The sequence below is a fragment of the Leptosomus discolor genome, chromosome 1, assembly GCF_034619465.1.
Source record: "Leptosomus discolor isolate bLepDis1 chromosome 1, bLepDis1.hap2, whole genome shotgun sequence".
Taxonomy (NCBI): Eukaryota; Metazoa; Chordata; class Aves; order Leptosomiformes; family Leptosomidae; genus Leptosomus; species Leptosomus discolor.
In genome coordinates, this window is record NC_141391.1 from 136,896,488 (window position 1) to 136,921,997 (window position 25,510).

At 39.6% G+C, this 25,510-nt stretch overlaps 1 protein-coding gene across 1 annotated transcript in view; it reads right to left on the reverse strand.

Annotated features, from left to right (window-relative positions):
* VWF (von Willebrand factor) overlaps window positions 1-25,510 on the reverse strand; it is a 141,841-nt gene that overhangs the window by 56,769 nt on the left and 59,562 nt on the right. Inside the window, exons 20-30 of the mRNA XM_086465735.1 lie at window positions 24,172-24,310; window positions 22,347-22,481; window positions 19,097-19,243; window positions 18,302-18,442; window positions 16,568-16,687; window positions 15,810-15,966; window positions 15,118-15,276; window positions 13,794-13,929; window positions 9,833-11,172; window positions 8,952-9,071; window positions 6,624-6,767 (exon numbers count right to left, since the gene is read on the reverse strand). Of these exons, the coding sequence (XP_086321861.1) occupies window positions 6,624-6,767; window positions 8,952-9,071; window positions 9,833-11,172; window positions 13,794-13,929; window positions 15,118-15,276; window positions 15,810-15,966; window positions 16,568-16,687; window positions 18,302-18,442; window positions 19,097-19,243; window positions 22,347-22,481; window positions 24,172-24,310 (2,738 nt within the window). The remainder of the gene's footprint in view (window positions 1-6,623; window positions 6,768-8,951; window positions 9,072-9,832; window positions 11,173-13,793; window positions 13,930-15,117; window positions 15,277-15,809; window positions 15,967-16,567; window positions 16,688-18,301; window positions 18,443-19,096; window positions 19,244-22,346; window positions 22,482-24,171; window positions 24,311-25,510) is intronic.

Below are 25,510 nucleotides of genomic sequence, written 5' to 3' on the forward strand. Positions count from 1 at the left end.
ATAAATAATTACTAAAAAAGTATTTCAGGTTTTAACTTTCAAATATTTTAGGTTAAACTTTTGCACAGTAAGAATCACAAATGATTTTTCATTCATTTGTAAAGAGTATTTGGAATTTCTCTGTCTTTTTTTAGTGACTCTTTGACTTTTGTGTGTTTGGTATGGTCACTAGCTGCTCCAGCTCCGTTTTCCTTTCTCCTATTAATTCTGAAAATTTTCAGAAACTTCCATAATATCTGTAAACTGGAAAATCCATTATTTTTATAATTTCTAATAAAGAAAACAAGTTCCATTGTAATAGAACCAGGGACTATTTCAAAGTCCCCAAAAAACTGTTATTCAATTTAATGCATGGAAAAATTGTTTTAGTGTACTAAAATCTCTTTGGATTTCTCCCCTTATTTTGAAGCCAGCTCTAGAGAAAAGAGCCAGGTGTCTGAAGACATGATCAAATGAACACTTTTGTCCTGCTAGAGGGATTCAGAAAGTCACCATCCCAAGCTAGAAGCTGTCACTTCTCAGCTGTTTGTCTCTACATCTCACCAGGGAGGGAAATATCAAACTCCTCAGAGGCCATAATAAAAAATATTGACTGCTAATAAACCAACCAATTCAAACATTTTCTTACTACTAGACTGCAACATAACAGTAATCTGCCATTTCATACCAATAAAGCAAATTTAAAATGTTTACACTGAAATAAATATCACCAAGCACAAGGCTACGTTAAGACTGGAGAGTGCACAGCATCTGGGAGGTAATTAAACCAGCTTTAAAATCACCAGGTCTGAGCCATGTAGGCTTCAGTCTTTATAAGACCACCTCCTGTCTTGTACACCCCTTCAGCAGCTGACATCGGGGCCACTGCTGCTGCTGGCTCCACTCCAGCTTGCTCTGACATAGCTACACACATTACAAATGCATCTCTGACTGCGTTAGTGCTGTAGCAAGCTGCTGGCAGAAGGAAGGGTCCTCTCCTCCAGGTGCTCCAGCTGGGCATGACCTCCCAGTCCCCGGCAGTCAGCACGGCTGCCCACCTGGCCACGCAGCTAGCTGCCTTGGGCAACTCACTATGTCTGAAAAACAACCTTATTTAAAAAGTTCACTGTTTTCAGACATTTTGGCCCTTCCCTCAGCTTGCTGAAAGCTCAGTGCACACCACTTCCCACAGAAGGAAGGCAGTGTATGGCACTGACGTGTCTGGGGACTGGGGCTGGGCTCTTCTGCAGTAGCTAGCGCTTAACTCTGTTTAGCTGTATGGGACCACACCATCAGCTACTTATTTCAGTGATGGACCCTAGAGAAAACTGAAATTCTAATAGAAAATACCCTAAATCATGCTCCATAAAACAACGAAACAATTTTTTTGTCTTCAAAGAAAATCTGACAGTGGCCAAAACATCATTTGCTAGCATTGACAAGGGGCATAAGTCCCAGTGAAGTGAATGGAAGGATTGCTATGGGCTTTAAGGGTTACACATTTTTAAGGATTTTCTCTGTGTGTGCATGCGTCCCTAAGCCCAGACTAGCAGCCAACATGTTCCCACATACTGGAAATAGGAGTAAATTATGTTAGTCTCATGTATTATTGTTACAAATGGTTTCTGTTTCTCACATACACAAGGTGCTATCACAAAAAAAAAAAAAAAAAAAAAAAAAAAAAAAAAAAAAGGGGCAACAAATGGGCTTTGGAAGAAGAATGACTTCTGTACTTACATGCATTTTAGGCATTAGACATACAACCTATGAGAAATCAAGATGGAAGTCTCAAAGCCAAAAGCCTTCATCGCATACAGGAGAATAACAGAGCTGAGAGCAGCACAACACACAATAAAAAAAGCTGTTCCCAAAGCCAGTGGACATGATGGGGAATGCAAGTCTGGTCATCTGTCCCTGACCTCCTCCATCCTCTTCTCCTACTGCCTCCTAACGTGTTACACTTAGGCTGGTCTTCACAGGCATAACAGCCACAATTAATTTTACACGTGCACACACACCCCCTTCCCAATTTGACCATCTAAACATTTATCTAGATAACTGAACGAAAAGGTCCAGCTTGCAGAAGCACTGAGCCTTTCAGCTCAGCCAGTAGGGCATGATTGCTAGCCATTGGGCATGTCCAGGGAAAAAGTACAAATAAATAAAATGAAAAAAAAAAACCAAAAATCACTGATCTATATGGGCCACTTTAGAAAGGGCAGGTCGGTCATTCCAAAGGCTGCCACCACAGCACAGCACCTTCTCCCCATCTTTCAGTGCTGATACACTCCTGACTACACTACAGAGTACAAAACAAAAGTCATGTTTGGAATAATACACGAAGAAGATAATACACAAAGATGGGGCCAGGCCGGGGCAGGGAGTGGGATGGAGAAGGGATGGCATCACTGCACAGTCTTCTCCTGTCAGCTAAGACTATGAACATTTGATGCTGAACTTCTGACAGTCAGAAAAGACTGTGTAAGAACCTTTTTCTGGTTTCCTTGAACAAGACTATTCAATATGGGCTAATTAGCTGAATAATTTTTTTTTAAGTCACCTGACACCCATTCAAGCCAGACTCATAGTCTGAAGCAATAATTCAGAATGGTTCGTGTAGAGCTTCCTGCAAGGGCTGAAAGCTGATTAAATGGACATAAACAAGCTTTAAGGACAAAAGACAAACTGTTGAGCAGGGTTGGAGGTGTTTACTGGGAGTCTACAGGGAATTACACTAGATTCTGCCTTATTGATTAATTTCATTAATGATTTGGATAAAGGAGGAAAAAATGTGTAAAAGGCATGCTAATCTGAATCACAGATATTAGATTGGGAGCAATTATGAACATCATGGAATGAACTGAAAGAGCACAAGGTGCCCTAGAAATATTTGAAACACATCCAAGAAATAAAAAACCAAGATTCATCCCAGAATAAGCCAATCTGGAGGAAAATAAACCAGTACAGACATTTGATGGTTTGGTGGGTGCCTCAGGAAAAGCAGAAATTGCTTAAAAGCAACCTTTGCAATTATTTTCTTTAATTTTATCTGAAGTCAGGAACAAAATGTAAAGCCCCTGTGAGGGTCTGTGGAATTGTGACAGACAGGGGATTCCAGTTAGGCGGAGGTTCCTGCTGGGAGCTTGTGAATCAGTGCCTTAAGTGGTCTCAGTGGTTTCACTAACACTTCTCCTACATCTTGACCAAAAAAGAAAATGTACTACAAGAGTTTTAATCACCCACAAGTACAGAGAGCTGCCTGGGAAGAAGCAAAAAAGAAATGGTTCCTCAGCACTTGCAGAGGTATAGAAAAAGACAACATTATCTGGACTGTAGATAATCCATATTGTGTCTATTTAACCAAGGACTTGTCTAATCAGGAACAACCCTCCATGACAATAAGCCTGAAGCTGGTCTTTATATCTTAGTTTAGAATCTTGACTTGACATTGAATTGGGGTTTTTTTTTAACTGAAAACAGCAGATTATTTTAATTTTTAAACAAATTAGCTATTGCAAACTCATCCCACAGATTGATGCTTTAAATAGCACATTGATACTCTGGCATTAACTTGTGCCCATTAACAGAATGGCTGAACTCTTCATGAACGGTACAGACCTGTCAGTCCAACAGCCCACCACCACTGAAAGGAGCAGCCTATGAGGCCGCAAACCCTCTACTCTGCTTTCCTGGCTCGGATCTGCAAGTCACAAATCCTGCTCTTACCACGAAGGGGTTCTGATGATCCTGGGCTCCATGAGGACCACATTCAACCCACAAACCTTATAAGAGATTAACTAAAGCAAGCAAACGAAAAAACCTGCCAGGACAGTGAATTAAAATAGCTCAGGGAAGAGACTAGTAGGCACCCAAACAAAGCTGCCTTCAGAAAGGAGCTGACGCTACCAATTCACAAACAGTAGTGGGGGAGCAAGTGAGGAAGACCTCTTGTCTTTCAGTGGATGGGAGCCTTTAGATCAGGTCAGGTGCTTGCAAAACCATGGCCTTGGGTGAGTGATGGGGAGCAAGACTTTGAAAATAGACTGCATCACTCAGGGCAGCAATCTGATTAAGGAAAGGTGTTATGGTGGGCCTTTGCTTCCTAAACCACAGTAGGGGGTTAGAAAGGAAACATTTATACCTTCTTAATCATGACAGGGAAAGTTGAATGCTGCTGTTCAAATATGCTAATAAATACAGAAAGTTTCAGTAAAAATGTTTAAGTTTTTTTCCTAAAGTGGGGAGCGGGGGGCAACAGGGTAACAGGACACACACATATTTCTTTCCCTAACAGTGCTTTTAATACAGTTGAGTCACATAGATCATACTTCCTCCAAATTTTGAGTCTGAGGCAGGCAGTGGGCATGGAAAACATCAGTCTAAATGAGCTACTTTTAGTAAATGTATGAGTAAGCAAAATCATGTTTTTATAAAGTGTTAAGTGGTATTTACTGCAGGGATTGCTCAGTGTGCTCCCTATGACTCTCCTAAATACCCGTGAATGCTGAACAGAGGCATGTTTATGCGATTCTCAGTTCTCTCGCATAGATCACTCAGCTGAATGAAGGCTTATATCGTCAGCTCTTGCTTGCAGATAGTTTACTCTCTTTTTAGTTATTTCTTATGTGAAGTTGTACACAATTTCATGATGTCTGAATATCCCCAGAGCTTCTTCTCAGTAAGTTACTTGAGCCAAAATTTGCCTGATGTTATCTTATTGCATAAGCATGGGAAAGATTTGTGGTATAGGCTGTTCTTTTTTGTTCTGCCTATGCCCTCAAATACTCTGTAGTTTTCCATTATTTCTTACTAATAAAATGTATCTCTCTCCTGGAGTTTCCCTATGGTTAAATGAAACACGAAAAGGAACACTATCTGCAGTAAGACTTGTGCAGCGATGGCAAGAGAGTCTATGGTTGCTCTCTGCACATATAGCTTTTTTGACCAAAATAGGATTATTTGGATCAGCAAAGATTGAATAAGGATTACACAGTATCATGTTTCGACCATAGGGAAGTCAGCACAAATGGGAAGAAAAAGCACTGGTCTGATGGTAATGATATTATTGATAGGTAAATCCTTATCAAGCCCTTCATAGGCTAGAAAAGATTTCCAAAGCTACCTACGGAACTGCAACATCCAGACTGAGCCATCCACACTTTTAAAGAGCCTCTGCATTTCCAGAGCCTGATCATAGACAGAATGACATGAATGACCATGCATTTCCCATGGATGCTGAATCTCCTACAGAGTCAGCTGAATTCACACACATTACAAGGTGCAGGACAGGACCACAGTGACTTATTTTCATTACTTCATTTGGGAGGAACTACTTCTACTCTATTCCATTTTGGTTCATTATACCACATCCCTCATCGTGGTCTCTGAGCATTTTCCAATGAGACATAAACAAATCACTAACGAGTATGTCATGTGGCTGCCTCTCCCATTTCATTTCCCAAAGGCCATGTTTTCTCTGTTTATCCTGTAGTTCAGTGTGGCTTACTATACACATTACATGGAAGGCTTCATGAAACTTATCTATTTGTACGTAACAATTTATCCCACAATGAGCCTATAGAAGTCTCATCAGCCATCTGGTATTTTTATTTCTCCAGGCTGAGAAAGCAATCATGGCTAATCCTCCTGCGAACTATGGAAGTCAGGTTTTATTTCTCACTTTTCTGTACCAATAACTCTTTACAGTCTGAAGTAGGCCAAAGACCCTAAAAATCTGTGTACTCCTCAACTCTTATAGGACCCTAATGCTAGGTGTCTGCCAGAGCAAATGTGGTTCCAGTCCAGAAGAACAAAATTCTCAGGGTATCTGGTGAAAGATCAGATATGCTGTAGGACAATAATTTTTTTGCTGAACCCTACAACTGATACATGTGTGTGTACTGAATTTCCACAGACCCAGTGGGAAATCTGTGTTATGTTTTAGCACATGAAAATGTAAGCGGACATGTTTTTCAGGATGCAGTTGTCTGGAACAGAAGGTGATGTTTCACAAGTAACTCTTCATCTAAGGTGCCACCTTAGGTGGTCCTTCCTCCCTGGCACTATCCCCAGCTTTGTGCCAGCCCAAGTCCTTGTGGGACCAGCATGGCAACTTGGATGAGGAAACTGAACCACCTAGAATATAACTACTGTTTTACTAAGTTATTTTTCAACCAGATCAGTTACACTGGCTCAGCACAGAGTAACAAACATCTGGCAAGGGCCGCTATTGAAGTCAGCAGAAGCAATTCTGCTGCTAAATGTCTAATCAACTAATTGATGCTGAAAGGTTAATGATTAAAGTCTGTACTTCTTAATTATGTTTTGGCTGCTGAAAGATAATGAATGCAAATCCTGATAATTACTTCAAGATTAAAAAGAAAACAGTCCTTTTCTTTCCAAAATACATTAGATAACCCCTAATTCGAGTAACCTACTGATGATTTTAATAGAGAAAATTGAACCTTTACCAAGAAATGTACATATAGTAAAGATATGAGCAAAATAAAAAAACTGAGAGTCCTACTGCAGGACGCTACCACAATAGCACTGACATAAACTGGAGATTGGGGCCAGGCTATATTAAGCGTTTCTGGGGTTTTTTCCCCTTTTGTTTAAACATCAACATCCACACAATCACTCACCTAGTCTGGTAGGACCTTGCTCCCTTTGTTGAATTGAGTGCACCATCCTTACAAGCTTTTCAGTCTCTTGAGGCATGTTCCATGAAATTTCTAGATTATTTTCCCTGGCATACTGGAGAACTGACACATGAATTGAAGTATTGCCTGAAACAGAAAATAAACATTTTAAGCAGTGCATACAAATGTCTTAAAATAAATCTAAAGGACACATTATCGTTGTGCTTTATATTAAGCAGAACTACACAGCAATTTTCCATCAATGTGAAAGCCACATTTTCAATAACAAGATCAAAACTGAACTATTCCCAGGTGAAAAAATGTGCAAGTACTGCTGGATACAGTTGCTTTTCTGTCAGGAATCAGCAAGCAGTATTTTACCTCAGATCAATTTGACCATAACTGGAGAATTTCACTGTATTGATCTCCAAGTATTATTCCTTTTCCATTTTAAAAGTGTCTAAATATCAGGGGGTTTTATGTGTACATTGTTTTGCAAGAGTAGTAGTTTGATGTCCCCTTTGTCTGATGGGCCAGGCTCCCCGGATGACTACATTTCATGCAAATTTCCCTCTGTCATTCATCATTTGAGTGACATACATCAGGCTGCAGCATGAGACATAGTGGACCCAGGGAGCATGACCTGCAAAGAGGAATGAAGAGAAATTCCAAGTTTCTGCTATTCTCCGACATGCTGGTTCTGCTTATACATTATGTAAGAAGTCTGAATAAAACTATTAACAGAGGGTTGATATACATAGTTAATAAATATCAGACTTGCAGAACTGAACTGGACAATACATTGTTTATAATAATCAACTGTACATCTCTTCATGGTCTTAGAAGGACTTCTACTGTATACTGAACATACTTATGTATACAGCATGTTATTCTTTATCAATGTTTTGTAAAACATTTATGAATGAAGTCAATAATAACTGTGATTTAATGTACCCAAATGTTGCAGCACTACACTTTACGACTTTTTCACATTCTTCTTAAAGATTCTAAAATACAGGCAATAGTGAGGAGACCCATTTCATACCTACATTATTATTGCACTGTTGTTAATGATCTAACGTTTGCTGTTATGGACTTCAATGATAAGGAAAACAGCTAGGCTAAAATAAATTGCCTGTTGGTTTATTGTTTAGTTTGTGTTTATTTCATTTGGTTTGCTTCTCTAAGTCATGCATGTACACAATTTTGGGAAACACAGTGTCTTCCATGTATGATCTCTAAAAAAAATCTAAGTTGTTCTAGACATAGAGAAATGCTATACTTTTCCTCTATGAGCTTTCTAATTAGTACAAGTGACAAGTGCTGGTAATCACCTCTTTTGGAAGAACACGTGAACACCCAGTGCGAAACACCAGTAGCAACAGCAGCTGCTCCATGCACACAGTTTAAAGCTGAACTGAAAAAGTATGATTCTGATCAAAAAATCCAGGTTTGTTAAAACAAATGCTACTGGGAAAACACAGGATCCTGTGCAGCCCCTGCTATGCGGATGCACTTGGTGCAAGGACACACAATGCCACCCAGTCCTTTCATGTATGTGCAGGATATATGGCATTCTGCCAAGGTGGCTGCACTGATAATATGTGTGCTGAATGACCTAACTAGAGATGTACCTCCCATCAGTACATGTTCTGCAAGCTCAGTGAGTCTAGCACCCCCAAAAAGTGTCTGCATTCCATAATGGATCAGGAAACAAATCTTTAAAGGTCAGTTCCAGCCTAGGTTAGCCAAAAAGGGCTGGTCAGAACCAGAAATGCCTGTTCCAAAGACCAAAATGTTGCAGCTGGACCAAACCTGAACAAAAAACTCTCTGACTTATCCATTCTTACTTGAACCAGAACTGAACTTGAACTATTATTTTTGAGTCTGTTGAACCTAATCCAGAACTGAACCAAAACCAAACACGTATTTTTTCTTTTCTGCCACAGAATAACAATTCAACTAAATACTCTGTGACAGGGACCTCTTTGCCTGTTTGGCACACACACTTCTTTTGTTCAGTACAGTGTAAAGGGAAGAGCTCATCAGAGCTGTTGTCCAAGCTATTCCTTGTCACACAGTTCCCTGAATTGGAGGTCAAGCCTTTATTCACCTGAACCAGAACAGCTTGGTTTGGGAGAAAACTGAACTGCATCTGAACCAAAAGCTTTACTAGCCTGATTTCCCCAATATAAACTTGATATTTTTTTTGAGGGATTGGAATGAGTCATTTAAAAATAAAAATTAAAAAAACCTAAACTGAGAAGCTTTTTGAGAAGCAAAAGAATACAAAACATCTTTATCTGTTTGAGTTAAAAGACAGATACATACTGATCTCAGCACTTTCAATAAATGCCCGTACGAAGTTTTTCATTTCCTCAAACTCTGATGCTCCAATATTGGAACTTCCATCCAGAAGAAACATGACATCCATTGGTTTGTTGCACAACTCTGAGGAAGGCAGGGGGAGGAAAAAGGTTTTTTATACATGATAACCATAAGTAGCATCTGCTAATCTATTGGTAGGAGCAGAAAGGGCAGAGATACCTCCATTTTGGGAAAATAAAGCAGGATGATGACCAGTTGAAACAATAAGTGATGCCTCTTTAATGAAAACCTTGAGATTTACATTCAATGGGATACATGGGTATTTCAATTCCTGCTTCTCTACTAACGCTGTTTTACTCCCAGAGAACTAAACCAAAACCAACAGCAAACAAAAAAAAAAAAAAAACGAAGCCAAACTAACAACAACAAAACCCCAACAAAAACCAAGCAAAACCAAACGAAAAAAACCCACAAAATACACCCCAAAAAAAACCCCAAACAAACAAACAAACAAACCATAAGAACAACAAAGCGTTTTCAGGAAAGAGGAAGTATAATTTTAACTTGCTTGAGGCAGACAGAGGAGATAACTTTTTTTCTTCTGTCACCCTCCAACCTATCTGAAAGCTACTGTACTTTACTGACAAATGGAGTCAAGGACTTTTGAGCCTACAGAAGGCTGGCTGCAGGTCTGTGCTCAGTACTGCTGAAATGAGGCAGCATCCTCAGCCTCCAGTGAAGATAAATGGTCCTTCCTTGGCATTTGGACAACAAGATACCAAATGAGATATGGGAATCCTTCAAATTTCAGGGATGTGAGAGGGAAACAGAGGAGACAGGACAGAGGAAAGAGGAAATTACACATAAAATAAGTCCTACGTTACCTGGAATTTCCGTCCAAATTTTATGAGAGCAGCACGATTGCAGCACTAATTCTGGTGCTTCTTCAATAAGTGTGCTATAACTATGCAAGATAATTGGGTTATTAGGCTGGCTGATCTTTCTGAGCTCTTGGATATTTGCATTGGGGGTTATGCCTATGGGAATAACATTTATGCTCCTGGGAGGCCGTGTAATAACATCAGTGGAAGGACTGGATGACACCATATATACCAAGTGAGGAACATCTTGCCTGCCCCCATTCACTTGTGTAAATGTGTGTTTGGAAATGTAATCAAGGGCATTGCCAGTGTTGGTAGCCTTCCCTCCTTGGTAGGGTATGCTCCTCACCTTCTCAATAATACTTTCCTTTGACTGTATTTCCCTAAAGGAATACTCCAGAGTGACAGTCTCTGAATACTGCATGACTGTAATATGAATATCTTCCCATCCCACATTCATTCTTGTGATCACCTTCTCAAGGAACTTCTTGACAATATTGAAATTTTCCTCCCCTACATTGTCAGATCCTTCCACAATAAAAGCAATGTCCAGCCTTTTGCGAGTGGGCTTTTCTGAAAAGGGTGGTGGTGCTGTAAGTCCCCAGGGGGGAAATAAGACACTGGATATTGTTGGAGTGGATGTAGCTTGTAATAGAGGACTTTCTTCAGGTCCAAGATCACATAGATGATCAATGAGGAGATCCCTATTATCCATTAGCTCTAACACATTGTTCATTAGGAAGGCTCTATTATCTTTTGACTGCTTTTCAATGAACCTGATTTGCTCCACACTAACATAAGGTCCAATCCCCACAGGTATTACTGCAATTTTTTTATTCTTCAAAGCTGTGAGGATGTTGCGGAGTTTTCCTGGAGACTTGCTTGCTATAAACAGCACTGCAATTCTGGCAGCATTGGTCCTTTCTGCTTTTCCAAACACGTGAAACACAGTGTATTTAAGGACTTCAGTAGCCGATGCTACTTCATCACCTGTGTATTTTATGCTTTGGACAATTCTTCTCATCTGGGACTGTGTTTTGATATCTTTAAGGCCAAGATAGATTGTGGGGCCAGCCCTATACACTAGAATTGACACTCGGATTTTCTTTTGGGAGATGTGGAGTTTCTTCATTGTGCCAATTATGAAAGTCTTCAGATGTTCAAAGTCCTCCTCTGACAGTTTATTGGAGCCATCCAGTAGGAAGGCCAAGTCCATCATCTTGCTGCATGAGTATTCACTGGGCAGTAATTCAACGTCCTCCTCTGGAGCAGGTGTGGTCGGTGTTAGGGTGTCTTCCACTGGTTCACAGGGTACACAGGTTAAGTTCTTCCCTTCACACAGACTACAAAAATCACCAAATTTAACTGTAAAAAATCAACACTTACAATAACACATCACCCACAATAATAAAAGTATGTCCATACAGAAACAGTTAAATATCTCAAAAACCCAACAAAACCAAAATATGATGTGAATAATTTTTTCCCTGTCTCATTTCCCCACAAGTCCCCACAAGGCACTGTACAGCTAAATCCTATATGTTCATCTGTGTTTGTTTAGATCCAGGAAACATATGACAAACTATGATGTGTTTGTCAGAGTAAACTCTCCTGATAACAGCCTTTGGCAGGATGTGTAAAATCTGTGTCTGGAAACTGTCTAGAAACCCACTGTGCTTCAGCAATATGGCTACCTACAAGCCACTGGTGGACTGAACTGGCAGATCTGGTTTGCTTCACAAGGAAGCAAAACATGAGGCAAACTATAAGCAGTTAATACAAAGTAAAATCCTAGAATGGGAAAGATGCTTTTGGCTCTGATATGACTTAGCGGACTCTTGTGAGGAGGCTAGGTTTACCTAGATTTTAACCTTAGTGAAACAACAAATAGCCTTTTTTCTACCTTTAAAGTGCACTACATTCCTTTTCTTTTAACTAACTTCATTTTGTTTTGAATGCAGCTTTGGCACATGTTAATCCTTCATTTTTTTAATGTCTCTCTTCCTCTTATTTACCATGTCCTCTTTTTCAGTCCCCTTTCTCATATTAAATGATATATTTCATGTATATCTGATATCTCTTTTTAGCCCAATGTCTTCCCTCACCATTTCTACTCCATTAGTACATTTTTCTTTTACCCTTCCCATCTCGGCTCCCATTTCTCTTTTTCCCACATCTCTGCCTTTTCCACTATTCGTCCTTCTGTACCGCCATGAGATTTTTCACCTCTCTCACCCTCCACCTTTTAGGATCTTGTTTATAATTCATCTCTTTCTATCTTTAGCAAGGCTTTAACACTTCTGCCCTTCAAATTCCTGGTTGCATGATTCTCTTTACTTCACTTATTAGCAAAGAACATGACTGTACTCATGCACATGGTGGTACAGAGTCAGTCAATATGTTTTATTTGTCTTACTGAACAGTCCAAGAAACAGAATAGGAAAAGTTTATGAAAGAGCAAGGACCAAAAAATGCATGTTTTCACTGTCAGAGAAAACCCAGAATGCACAAACTAAATGATTCAATACTGGAAGAAGGCGCCATTTTTGAGGAAAAGACTTCACTTTACATGTGGCACCTCAGTTTAAGCTCCCTTAGTTTAAGCACTATGTTCTTTTCAAGCTGCTTTTAGTGTCTTCCTAACCGAAGAATGCACAGCTACTTTTGGCATTAATGTATAGCAACAGAAGATTTATTATTTTAATCCTAATATGAACAAGCCTCTTCTAGTTTCCAATTTCCTTTGGATATTTGCTATAAAATTCATTTTTGTGCAATATTTTCTATTGTTTGTACAGATGGTGTAGGCATCTAAATTAGGTGACAGCTATGCAAAAGGATGTTTCCCTAGTGAGGTAAGTTTTCCTTATGTTCTGAGATCTTTTGTAAGCAGTGGCCAGTGTATCAACATTTAAGATAAATTACTATTAAGAATTACAAAAATTAGGGAACAGAGACTCATTTATAAAGACTCTTTCTTGACCTTTTGATAAAATTCAAGGCTCTTTGTATACACTGTTAAAAAAATATATTTAATTGATTAGCCTAACAGTCCCATGCCCTGGGTTTATAGCACAGAAGTATGCTTGCCCCGGCAAGAGGCCAGGAATTCAAAATTCATACCCATTCAGATCTTCTGTGAGAATCAGAGCATTTGGAGCTAAGGTGTTAGTCTGGGCTAATAGCTGCTGCGGTTTTACAACTCAGTTTCTATTAAATATGGTCAAATTACAAGATGGAAAACTCTCCTGTATTCACAGCGTTATGACTAGTGAAAGTATCCATCAAGAGTCTAGACATCTGGAGAACACCAAACTTCCAGATACTATAGGCCATGGCATAATATGCCACTGGGCAGTATACAAAATGAAAATCAGTCTCTGCTACATTGCAGCTGAAGGCCCTCAACCTGCATGGTGCACAGCATTGTGCACCCTGTCATTAATTTCATCATATTTGGAAATGCATGCATGCAGGATCAGTCCATGGGATATCATCTTAAAATTTGGGGGAAATTGGTTTTCCAGTAATAGTACACAATTCCTCAGCAAGTTCTAGACTGAGTGCACATTCAGGTCTTGCACTATATGTGGGATTTTTTTAGTACTGGCAGAAGGAAAGAATCTGATGGCTTTATTGATGATGAATCACACCTTACACAAAAAGAAGTGGAACATTTGAAGCCAGTAGGGCCACCTACACACGGGAAAAGGCCTTTTTTGAAAGGAATTTATGAATTTCACTTACTGAAATTCAGCTGACATCCTATAATCCCTGCTGTCACTGAAAAACTTCAGCTTCAGATTGTATGTGAAGGGATAGTGACATAAAAGATGGTTTCCAAGCCTCATCTTCAGTGGTATATTTAAAGTTATGTCCAAAAACATTCATGTGGATGTGCTTCATCTCTCTCCCTTCATCCTACTAAGCAGGCATGCTATTTCACTGCATAAACCCATCATACCAATTTTGACAGTGCTGTCGATCATCTCTGTTCAAAACTATTCTCCTTCCATGCAGGATCTGGATATCTCCAACTGCACACATGGGACAATTTTCTGGACTGACACAATCCAGGGACAGTTCATCAAGAATTTTCCCTGTTTCAAAATAGCACAGTAGTATAAAGACGCAGGTTTTCATGAATTGCAAAACCAATCCTTGCATTTACCCTGCTACAAAAAACACAACAAGGCTTCTCAGTTGGGTGCAAACATTCTAAATACAGTGTTTGTGTTATGGCCACTGCCAGCTAGACATAGAGAAGTATTTCCTTTCCTTCATAACTACTTGCATTTAGATACTGGAAGTACTTAACCCATTACATAACCTGCAACAGCCAGTACCATACAGAAGGTGAATAAATCTCTAGAACAAAGCATTGAAGATGACAGGAGAAAATGGCATTTTCCTTTTGGCATGTATATTATTTATTTCTCCCAGTATCCCTTACTTCACTCTGATCAGAGATACCAGGGCCTAAAATAGCTATTTTGGATCTTAAAATACCTTCTTTCTTTGCCTTCATGTCTTCTCACTGTTGCCTTTAGGAGCTATTTATTCATCTGAGTTTTCACTTTCCTTTTGGAACTTACTTGTCCTTCACTCTTTCCCTTTCTGCCTGTCTTTCCTCTCCCTGCTCCATATTTCCTGTATTTTTTCCTTTCCCCTTTCTATGAGATAGTTGTTAGGAACAGTTAAGCTGAAAGCTCAGGCTCACAGGAGGATGCCTGCTGTGCACACTCAGGAGCATTGGAGGCAGGAAGCAGGTCAAGGCAATGGATTTCCTCCGCCGCAGCAGTTGTTCTGAAGAAGAGCATTTTATGAGTGTCCAGAACAAATTCATACCCTACTTTAACCTCATAGTCAACAATCTCTGTTGCTACACAGCCCCTAATCCTTCCTGTCTTGTCACCCCATTCCCATCCTCTCTCGTTCTTGCTGGCAGTGTTTCATTCTCCTTTTATAGGCACCGCTTCATGCCCTCCACACACTGTGCTCATTTCACAAATTCAAACCAGGATACCTAACCACCTTCCTCCTTATGCAGTAAGAAATTGTGGTGAAAATACATCAGCAAGCTTGTGAAGGAATTAACAGCTACATCCAAGTCTTTTGCAAACTCCAGCCTTACAAATTTGTGAATAATTCTGGACTGTAAGACCTCTTTTCATACAATAGGAATACTTAGGGTGTAAAAAAACCCAAACACCTATAGTAATACCTACAAATACCAGGAGCGCAACAGAAAAAGGTAAGTAAATGCTTAAAGCAAAAGATGGACTTACCTGCAGGACAGTGTACATGGCATCCTTCCACACACTGCAGAGGGCACTGCAAAGGCTGTGGGTGTTGGCACGTTATAGGACAAGCAGGTCCACAGCTATTATATCTCCATTCACATTGATAATCTAATTCTTGTTTATTCAGGTCCTCACAGCTTTGTGCTATACAATGAAAAAAATCAGAGGTGAAAAAATTAAACCAAGGTGTATTCACCATGCCTCTCAGAACTATGATGCCAAACTTGGTATAAAGTTGACCACATATACACAGAAAAAGAGAGATTTCCAGGCAGGTCACTTCTTCACAGTTACAACTTTTTTCAGATAATGAAATACTTGCTCTAGACCAGAGATATTTGGTTTTGCTAAAAACAATTGAAAAACCCAAACTTCTTAAGCTTTTATATATACATACATATATATAAGAGAAGCCATTTCTTTCTCTACATTTGTTTGTACCACAGATTATTATATCACTAATTGAGGGAATGTTTTTTCCAGGTATGGTTCTGAACATAAATAGAAAAGGGAGTGGAAATGTCACTGTGAGCTGCCAGACCATTCCCATTAAAGTGAACTTCTCTGGACATCAGTGGGAGCAAAGCTGGATGAGAACAGTTTATCTGAGCCAACAGCTTACTGATTAAAACCTTGAGCCTTTTCACCCAATTCTTCTTCATCTACCCTGTACTTACGGCACAGAGCTGGTGATCTCCAGTGAACAGCGACACCTTTTTGTGCACAGACTTGTGCATAGGCTGCTATAGCATCACAGAAGCAAGCACAGTCCCCAATAGATTCACAAGCACAAGTGTCATACATGCAAATATCTATGTAGGGCTCAGGATTCACCTACAAAAGAGAAATACAGGGTACTGTACACTCAATGATTCCCTTCACCTCCATCTTGTAGACATTTAACCTCCAGATGATTTGGCTGCTCCATTTGCCAAGTCGAGGTGCCACATGAATCAGTGTAGATCTTTCTGGTGAAGTCAGCAAAGACTCAAATTGAGCCACGTTCTCAAAGTTGCTATAGACACTGCAGTCTATTGTCCCTTAATATTCCCTATATGGAGTAACTTTCTACGGTTTTGGGCCCTGTCCCCATACCTTCTTGAGCAGTAGCTTGGGCAGAATGCAGTCTGAATGGCATTACATTAGTTCAGCTACTCCTCCCCTCAAACCTCAACCCTTGTTCTTGACTTCTAGCCTTTAGAGTAAAATTTCCCTCAAGCAAAAGTTATTCTATAGCTTGCTACTAGGTGGTATCCTGCACTTTCCCATGAAGCATCAGCTACAGGACAGGTTCAGAGATGAGAATGCCAGTTAGTCAGCCCCCTCCAAGTCCTGTGTGCTGTCAGCACAACCATACTTTTCCCCTCAGCTGTAATCAGTGTCAGCACAGATCACACAGAATTGAAGAATGTGAAACACATGAAACAATACTCACGATTTTTTTGCATTCTTCAAACAGATCCCCAGATAAAATGCTGCATGACGTTTCTACCATCACCTGCTTCACTATGTTTCCATCACACAGCGGAGACATCAAAGTCTGTTCCCAGTTGGGCTTAATTTTGCAAGAGACAAGCACACACTGCATTAGCCTTGCCTTCAGGACCTCGGGACTCTTCAAATTGCAATAAAAGACTCACTAGCGCTAGACGCTTTTCATGACAACGGAAATTGTTTCTGTGAGTAAAGTTTCAACCTGTTGTATGACAGGTGCAGAACCTGCCACAGGAGAATGCAGAGTAGAGCAGGTCACCTCCTACAGTTTCTCCAGCTCTTATTTGTACATTGCAGTTTTAACAGATATTTTGATGAGAAGTCCCATCATACTAACCAACCATCCTGAAAAATGATCATTCGCAGCTCTACAGAAGGCCCACAGGACTCACAAATAATCAGTCTTCAGCAGACTATACTCAAGGCCACTGTTGAATAAGAACGGCTCAGTAGTCTCCCCTCTCTCATTTAATTTATCTAAGAACAAGGAGCACTAGCATTGACACAGCATTTATCTCGGAGACAGTCTGCCAGTTCTGTCCTGTGCCTATTACACTGAAACAAAAAGCTGCTCCCTCCTCAGTCTTACCCTGCAGACTCACTCCTCATTACTGCAACTTGTTCTGTGATCCACTCAAGTCATATCAAAAAAGTGACATTCAGCAAGATAATACTGTGGCTATGTCACACTAGTACATAATTAGCAAACTAACCCAAAAGATTTCATGTGATCAAATATAACTGCTTCATTTTATTTTCTGATAATTTAAATCTTTTAAGGTAAGATCTAAAAGGCCTTTTTTTCTCTCTCTGAAAATTTAGACAAATTTTCAAGAGAAAATTTTCAGCCTTAAACACATCATCTGAATGAAATAGTTCATTTTACAAACATCAAAACAAGTTGTCTTCAAGTTGTTTCCTCTCACTTTTTGATTTGGAAATACTTTGGGCCCTAAGTATTTGTCAGCTCAAGACAAATTTATTATTCAATTTCATTCTTTCAAAACTATATGTGGAAAAGAAGAAGTATACTCTCATGTGTAGCATAAATAGTACCCTGTGAAATCACTTAATCTCCGTCTCCAGGACATAGATAACACTTTCAGATAGCACATAACCTCAAAAATCAGAAGCAGTGTTAGATAGCAATAAGGTCTTACATCCCCTCCTGTATCTTGCTTTTTCTGTTCAAGCCTCTCCAATCTGAAAATAATGATGGAATGCTCTTTAAAAAAGATTGAGAAGCATACAGAAAGAAATTAACCTGCGAATTCAGTTGTTCATAAACGGACAGACTAAGATTTGGGATATAGAACTTTGGTCAGGGAAATACGAAATTTTTATCTGAACTCACCCTGTCTGAAAACTACAGCTGGTTTTTTTCGATTAAGCTCTAAAATGAGATTCCCAGTTATACCTGGATTTCAAGCATCTGGGCTGGCAAACTATGAACAGCCTCTACTGCACAGATCGGCTATTTTAACATTCATCTGAAGCCAGGCAGCTTAAATAAGTTAATTGATCTTTTATCAGATTTCAAGAAATAATATTATGTGGCAAAAATACTAGGGAAGGAGTTAATTTCCATTTATTTTTATCCTTTCAAACCTCTTTCCCACTCTTGAGTGATGCTGTAACCCATATTAATTAGTTTTCACAGCTCATTTGCAATCACCTTTTCAACATCAGCACAGTACGGATTAACTTTCCAAGAATTCCCAAAGTCAACTGGATCTACTTCAAGATGTTCATTGCTGCTGGTCAAATCATTGTTTTGCGTTCCATCAAAATTTCCACACAGACCACACACTTGATCCTTGCAGGGAAAGAAACACAAAATACATAAATCTTACATTTGTAGACTGGCTTAGGGTTTTGTTAAGAAGTTTCTTTAGCCTAGTGCTTTAACAGCATGAGGCTTAAAAACTGCATTATCCCTGCTCTTGCCAAGTTCACTAGAATAGACACAATCTCTCACAGAGAACATTTAGCTTCTATTCCCATTCTGCTTAGCTGAAAGTAGGACCATACTGTCTCCAAAGACTCCAGGAAGCAAGATGACAACTGTGATCAGTGGTGCCTGTTGGCTCTATTTGGAGTATGTCCCTACAATCCCATATTATTTCTCGAGATGACTGTCCTATTGCCATCACTAGTAAATCTGGCTCCTTATACAGCTCTTCTTGAATACAGAAGAAATTGCTCAAGGCATAGTTATTCTGAGGCACCACAGCATTCATCCTTTCTGTCACAGCTCATCTCCAATGACCCAGAATCTACCCCTTACAGCTGAACTACTGGGAAAGTAAGCAACCCTTCTGTTACTACAAAAAAATCCCTTCATTTTCAAGCAAGTGTCTAATACTCCATGGAAATCTATCAGCATGTCTGCATAAAAAAATTCAATTCTCCAGGGACAGGGTAAGTGCATTCTTGAGTGAAAATAAGAAGTAAAGCAAAAAATACTTACTTTGAAATTGCCTTTTAAGATAACTGAGACTCCCATGGACAGATCCCAGGTCACACTGATGCTTTTGCCCAGTAAAATGATGTAATAACGGCCAGACCTCATGACTTCTAAACCATTGTCATCTTTAGGCGGTACCTTGATGTTTACCTGAACAAGAAAAACACACTGCGCTACTGACCGTGTTTCTAATTACTACTTCTTTTAGGTCACTTTCGCAGTGGGACACGTGCTCATAGATTAACAGCTATTTTCAAACATGCTGTCCTCCAGAGAACAGATAGTTCCAATATACTATACAGAGGCTCTAGAGCACTTGCAAAATGGTAAGCAAGGCATGGGTTAAGGACTGATTACAGGCTTGTCTCTACACTGAAAAGTTCATATGGATAAATTATTGCCTTAGAAACAACACATCTGAAGAGCAAGTTGGGATACAAGTAAGATATTTCATCATCTTTCTATAATCTTGAATGTGGCCATGTCCCTTGTGCTCCTGGGGTATAACAAACACTCACCACAAATGCTGACACACAAAGCAATGACTGCTAAAGAGAAGTAGGGCTGACAAAGGGGACAAGGTATACCAAATTAATAATCAGTTTAGCATTCAGTCAATGGTTCACTGAATAATTACATTTTATTTTTATTTCATCTTTTTAGGAAACTAACAATTCTGTGCTCCTGAGGCAGGTAGTGAAAAAAGGGCTGGCTAGGTTTAAGTGTAATTTGAACTGCGAGAACCACATGCACCAGTGGCCTCTGAAGGACCAAAGCCTGATTCTGAAGTCAGGAAGGACTTTCTTCCCAACCACTTACACCAACAGGAAAAAAACCTGAGAGATTCCTTTCGGTGTCTCTTCATTTTTCCATCACTTTCACTTCCCCTGTGTGCCTCTTTCTCTTCCCATCTGGCTGCAAATTCACAGCCTCCAGCTACCAAGAACTTAAGAGATTAATTTAAAATGCTTTCTTTCACACCATAATCCCCTTTCAATGGGAACTCTAATAGGATTATTAACCACATTTGGAGAGAAAGGTCTGGCATGGCTGTTACTTTAGCACCATTAATGCATTAACAGAAAACTGTTTCATTGTGGAAGAGGCAGATGAAAACTTTTAATGAGTACAAATGGTGATTAAAGCAAGGACAAAAGAGGAGCCCACGAACCATTCACCCACTCCCTAGTTGCAGGGCAAAATATTTCCATATTTCACTATTCTTTCTTGTTCAATTCAGTAAAAGCTCAGCACTGTAAATCAATTCTCTTCATCTCTGGTTCTTATCAGAAACATGTATGCCCAGAGAAGACAATTCACATGCTCCAAGGATCTCCTACAGAGGCCCTTTTTCTTTAGGGAAGAATATGTAGAAAGATATTTTAGGAACTGGAAGCTTTTTCTCTTATGCCCGATGTATTACTATACAGTCTAGTCACATTTGATCACTTAACTTCCAAATACAGTAGTCTCTGTCTTTCCAAACTCAGGCAAAAAACAGAGGAGGACAAAGCTGAGCTGGGAGGTTGACCTAAATTACAGAATTTCTATATTTACGGAGGCTTTTTGCTGAACCACGAAGTCATAAACTTTTGACCTTGCAAACCAGCAGATTTATTTGTTTCAGAAAAGCAAAAATGATTTCACGATAGGTTTTTTTTTTTAATGCGAGCCAGAATTTTAACATGCAGATACTTCAATTAAGCTCCCATTTACTTAAAACTAGAAGCTGCTCTCAAAACAATATCATCATAAAACAATGCTGCTTGGCAATATTTTAATAGCAAAAAAAAAAGACTTGATTCTCCAGCTGCTTTTAAGGATTCTTGTGGAAAAAGAGCGTAGGAAGTCACCACCGGGTGAGAATTTGCCTAAGAGTCTTCATATCAGATGTTTTTCCTTAATCTCTCCTTTGGTTGCTGTTATTTCTAAGAAAACCTGCTCTAGATACTATTACAATGACCTTAAAACTGTCTAGAAAGACAGCTAAATATTTGGTCAAGATGATGTGGACAGTCTTGTGATAGAGACCTAGCTCTTGTAAGGACATACTTTCTCAGGAACCAAACACCTTCTGTTCCTGGAATTCCAGGATGCCTTATCACCTCCTGTTGTTTCTGGCCCTTCTTCAGGTGTCCAAATGGAATCACAGCTTTTCTGAAAATACGTCACCTAAAAAAGCTTTCAGACAAAGCCTGGGTCTATGCAATGATCCCTGCACTATTATGCACCCTCACCCAAGTAGTGGATTCTTTAGCAGTAGAAATAAAGAATTGGTTGGGTAACCAATGCATCCTATGTTCATTCCTCCAGCAACCAAAAGCCTACATGGATCATATGCTGTCAAGATGCACTGCACAGACATTATTATTAATGGCCATGTTTTGTGTGTTCCTGTCAAGTATCAGTGGCACACAGCAATTTGCAGGCAATTTGCAGGCTATGCAAAATCTGGTACAGCTTTGTCTGTTAACCCAAAACAAGGCAAATGTAGGGTAGTTTCAAGTTTCACTGGGAACATTTTTGCAAATCTCTGGTCCAGATGCCAGTTCAGAGCACAGTACCTCTGAAAACTGAGCAACCGAAACACTATAATCCACTGTAGCTCTGTAATGTTTGAACACACAGGCAGTCTTAATTGTTACAGTGCTCAAGGCAAAGAGCTGAACTCTGCCCTTTGGAAAGCTTGCTTCCTGCTGTGGAGGGACATGGGAGGTGGAAGTGATTCTTGGTCAATTCTTCAGTGTTTGTTGGTAGGCAAGCAGGAAAAAAGAAGAAACCAGTCATCTGGATTTTCCATCTGACAATTTAACAGAGGAAAGGATAGTTGATACTCGCTTCTGCAGTATCAACTTGTTTGAGCCATGACTTCTTTTTTGCCTGTGTGCTCAGTCCCTCAGATGGTTAAATAAGGTCTGAAGTTTTACTAGTCATGGGGCAGTCACTTCTTAGCTCTTCCTTGCACTTAATGTGGCTTGAAATAGACTTAGACCTCCCATGTTTAGAAAGCACATTCCCCATATAAGCTTGCATTGAACAGCATTGTCATCTGAGATAAATTTGTTGGCATCAAGCAGAAATACCAAAATGGCATTATACCTCTGGGAGCAAAATGGATAATTATAATCCTACTAATCTGTTCACATCTGATCAAGAACCACTGAGCATGAGGTCATTCATGCCTCATCTTACTAAACAACCTGAAACTCTTTTCCCCAAAACAGGGAAAGAAAGAAAACAGAAGTGTACGTACGTTTCCGTTAAACAACTCTATTTCCCCACTTTCATACAGAATGACAACCCTCTTGGTGCACTTTTCTCCAGTGAAGCCACAGCCTTCATTTGAAATTAGTATCCGGAATGTTCCAGAGTTATCCTTGCAGAAATCCTATCAGATGAAAATAAATGAATGAGTCATTAAGGTGGAACATTTGAAAAACATATACAGATCTATGGAGAAAAAGGAAGCCTCAAATAATACCCTGTGTAATCTATGGCCAGTAGGGTATATGTTGGCATGCCAACTGTTCCCATATTAATTTAATTTGTGCTTAGCATTGATATTCATGTGGTCCACCCCTTCCTTAAAGAATGAGGTATACTCTGCCTGTGACACACACACGTGCATATTTTGCAGGGTATTCTTCAGCAGGAAGAATCCATGATATTACAGTAACTCTGATATTTTAAAGATGTACAATGGGCACAGATATAAATTGATGTAACACTGATCAAGACTCTGCAGCTGTAATGATAAAATAAAAATATAACCTTAGAAGGTTAGGTTAGAAAAAAGGGTTAGAAACTTGCTGCCCAGTTTTGAGCAAGATACTTGATGTCTGTGTTTTCCAGCCTGTACATGAATAATCATTACAACAATGTCAACTTACTTCTTGAGGAGCAATTACATAGTTTAAGGTATTGATTTTCTTTTAAGTCAAATATTTCTGGGATGTATGGAGAGATAGTACTACATTTATCTGATTACTTATGACTTTCAGGCCCTTTAGGTATTTTGGGGTTTTTTCTGCACACACCTTTTAAGAAAAAGACCCTGTCTATAGTTCTCTGTGTTTGTCATCTTAGGAAAACAGATCTTGTTCTCATTTTAAGTAGTTTTTGTAGTACTGTATGTTATATAAGGCCCATAAGACCTTTATACAGAACTCTCGCTAGTGTCAGAGCAATCAGTCTTCTAAGGTAATCCAGCTAGCATCAAGGTGGAAGCGTACTTCAAAGATGTAGCCAGAGACAGGTTGATCACACTTTCCTGCCCAAGAACAGCAAGGAGGAACCTGCTTCATGAAAAGGGTCCATGGGGAAAGTAGTAGCCCACCCAAGAAATGTCACTTTTAACTGCAGAAGACTGCCGTTATCAATTAGCAGTGGATCAGTCTTTAGTTAGACCAAATTTTCAGATTATTTCTTCTTCTTTTGCACACACATTTTTAAATACACAACGATTTGCATCTGTAGATGGGCCTTAATCTCATTTAACTCTAAACCTCTGTCTGCTCCCACAAATCACAGGCTGGTATTAGTGTGCTATGCCTTCATCCACCTTTCCTCTTTGCTGTGAAGAAAATAGACATTGTCAATGTACTCCAAATAGGTTGGTGCATGGAACAGGACAGTGACTTCGCCAAAGTGAATGAGCAGAGTCTGCTCTGGATACACTTAGAGAAGGTTCACCAACCACTTCTTGTCTCACTCAGTCAGACTGTAAGCCATTGCCACAGGATAAAGAGGCTAGTGGAGAATGAGATTTATTTATGGCTATCTACAATTCCTTGTTAGACATGATATTCAGACAGCTCCACTCTGTACCATGCTGCTACTGCGTGTTTTATGACTGCCAGACAGACACGTGACAACCTAATTAATTTCTACAGAACACAATGCAATCTTCAATGTTCTCAAGGCACCTTTTGAAGTCATTAAGATCTGCTCTCCTCTACCTACATCTGGCTTAGTAATTAAGAATAGTTTACTGTGATTTATCCAAACATTAGACTTCTCTCCTGGTGTACAACACCTTATATATCATCAGACAGCTTTGGCATTTGACATGTTCTTACCTGAACTAATACATATTGACAGTTTCCTGGAAACTTGTATTTCAATCCATCAAATGTCAAATAATGAGCTGTACCAATTACAGTGCAGGTGCCATCACACGTATTTTTGGTGCATTCCCACTTTCGACCATGGCACACACTGTAACAGAGGAAATGAGTTATCACTATTTCCAATTAATATAATAAGCAAAGAATGCAAGGTGCTCTAGGCGAAGTGAAAGAGCAAAACTTTCTACCTCCAGGAGCTCATGATCTGAAGACTCTCCAAAAGACACACAAGTGGTGATAAGCTACTATTTTGCCTTGTTCTGCTCTTTTTCCTGGGCTTGGGTCAGGGAGTAACTAACTGCAGAACAAACAGGAGCATTGTTTCCTTGTGTGTCTTAACCCAAACATAACCAGCTGCAGCTCTGTCCTGCTCTCCATCCTCAGGTACATTCCAGTAGATCCACTCTATGTTTGGCCTTGAAAAGGTCCCCATAGAAGGCTCCGTGCCTGGGCTGCTGGAATCCTTCTCTAGATAGACTTCCATAACTACACTACACTACAGTGCACTAGATGACACTCTCTCTCATGAACGTAAATTAGCATATGTTAGGATTGGGTGCATAAATCCAAATAGTGCATTAACATGTTAGGTGACTAAGGAATGCATTTCCCTTCTTCTTACAAGTTGCATGTAGGAGTATGTGCTTTTTGAACTTCCCTATTACAGAAAGAGGTCAGGACAGAGTCTGCTAGAACATTTCATAATACTATTAGTATTAGCTTCTTCTCAGAGCTGCTCTGCTCTGAGTAACCTTCTAGAAAAACAGATTGATTACACTCTAAGGACCATTAGAGGTTAAATATGAAGTATAATACCAGCAACCCTGGTTTTGTTTGCAGCACTGTCCATTTTCCCCTCATTAAAAGCCAAAATAGTAGTAAACCTAACATCCAGCTGATGTCAAAGGACATGCACTTACTCTAGTGATCAACTTCTGGGACCAAGTAACCAGGACCGTAATTCAGTCTGCCCAGTGGTTTTTGTTCAGATTATATACTTAACTATAATACCACCCTTCTTCAAAGAGGTCTTTCTTTTCTTAAATTAAATTCATTCTTCATGCTGGTTTATCTGACCTAGCAATTGGAGACGTTACCTCACAGTCTGATGAGAGCACATATATGGATAGAAATATTTCTTTTTCTGTACATAGGTTCAGATATACATACACCTGAGGAATGTCCTATAGCATGACAATGTCCCCTGAGGTCTCCTGTGGTGATTGAACCAGAACATCTGCCCTACAGGAGAATCCAAGTTTGGCAACATACAAGTAGGACTCCAAGCTAA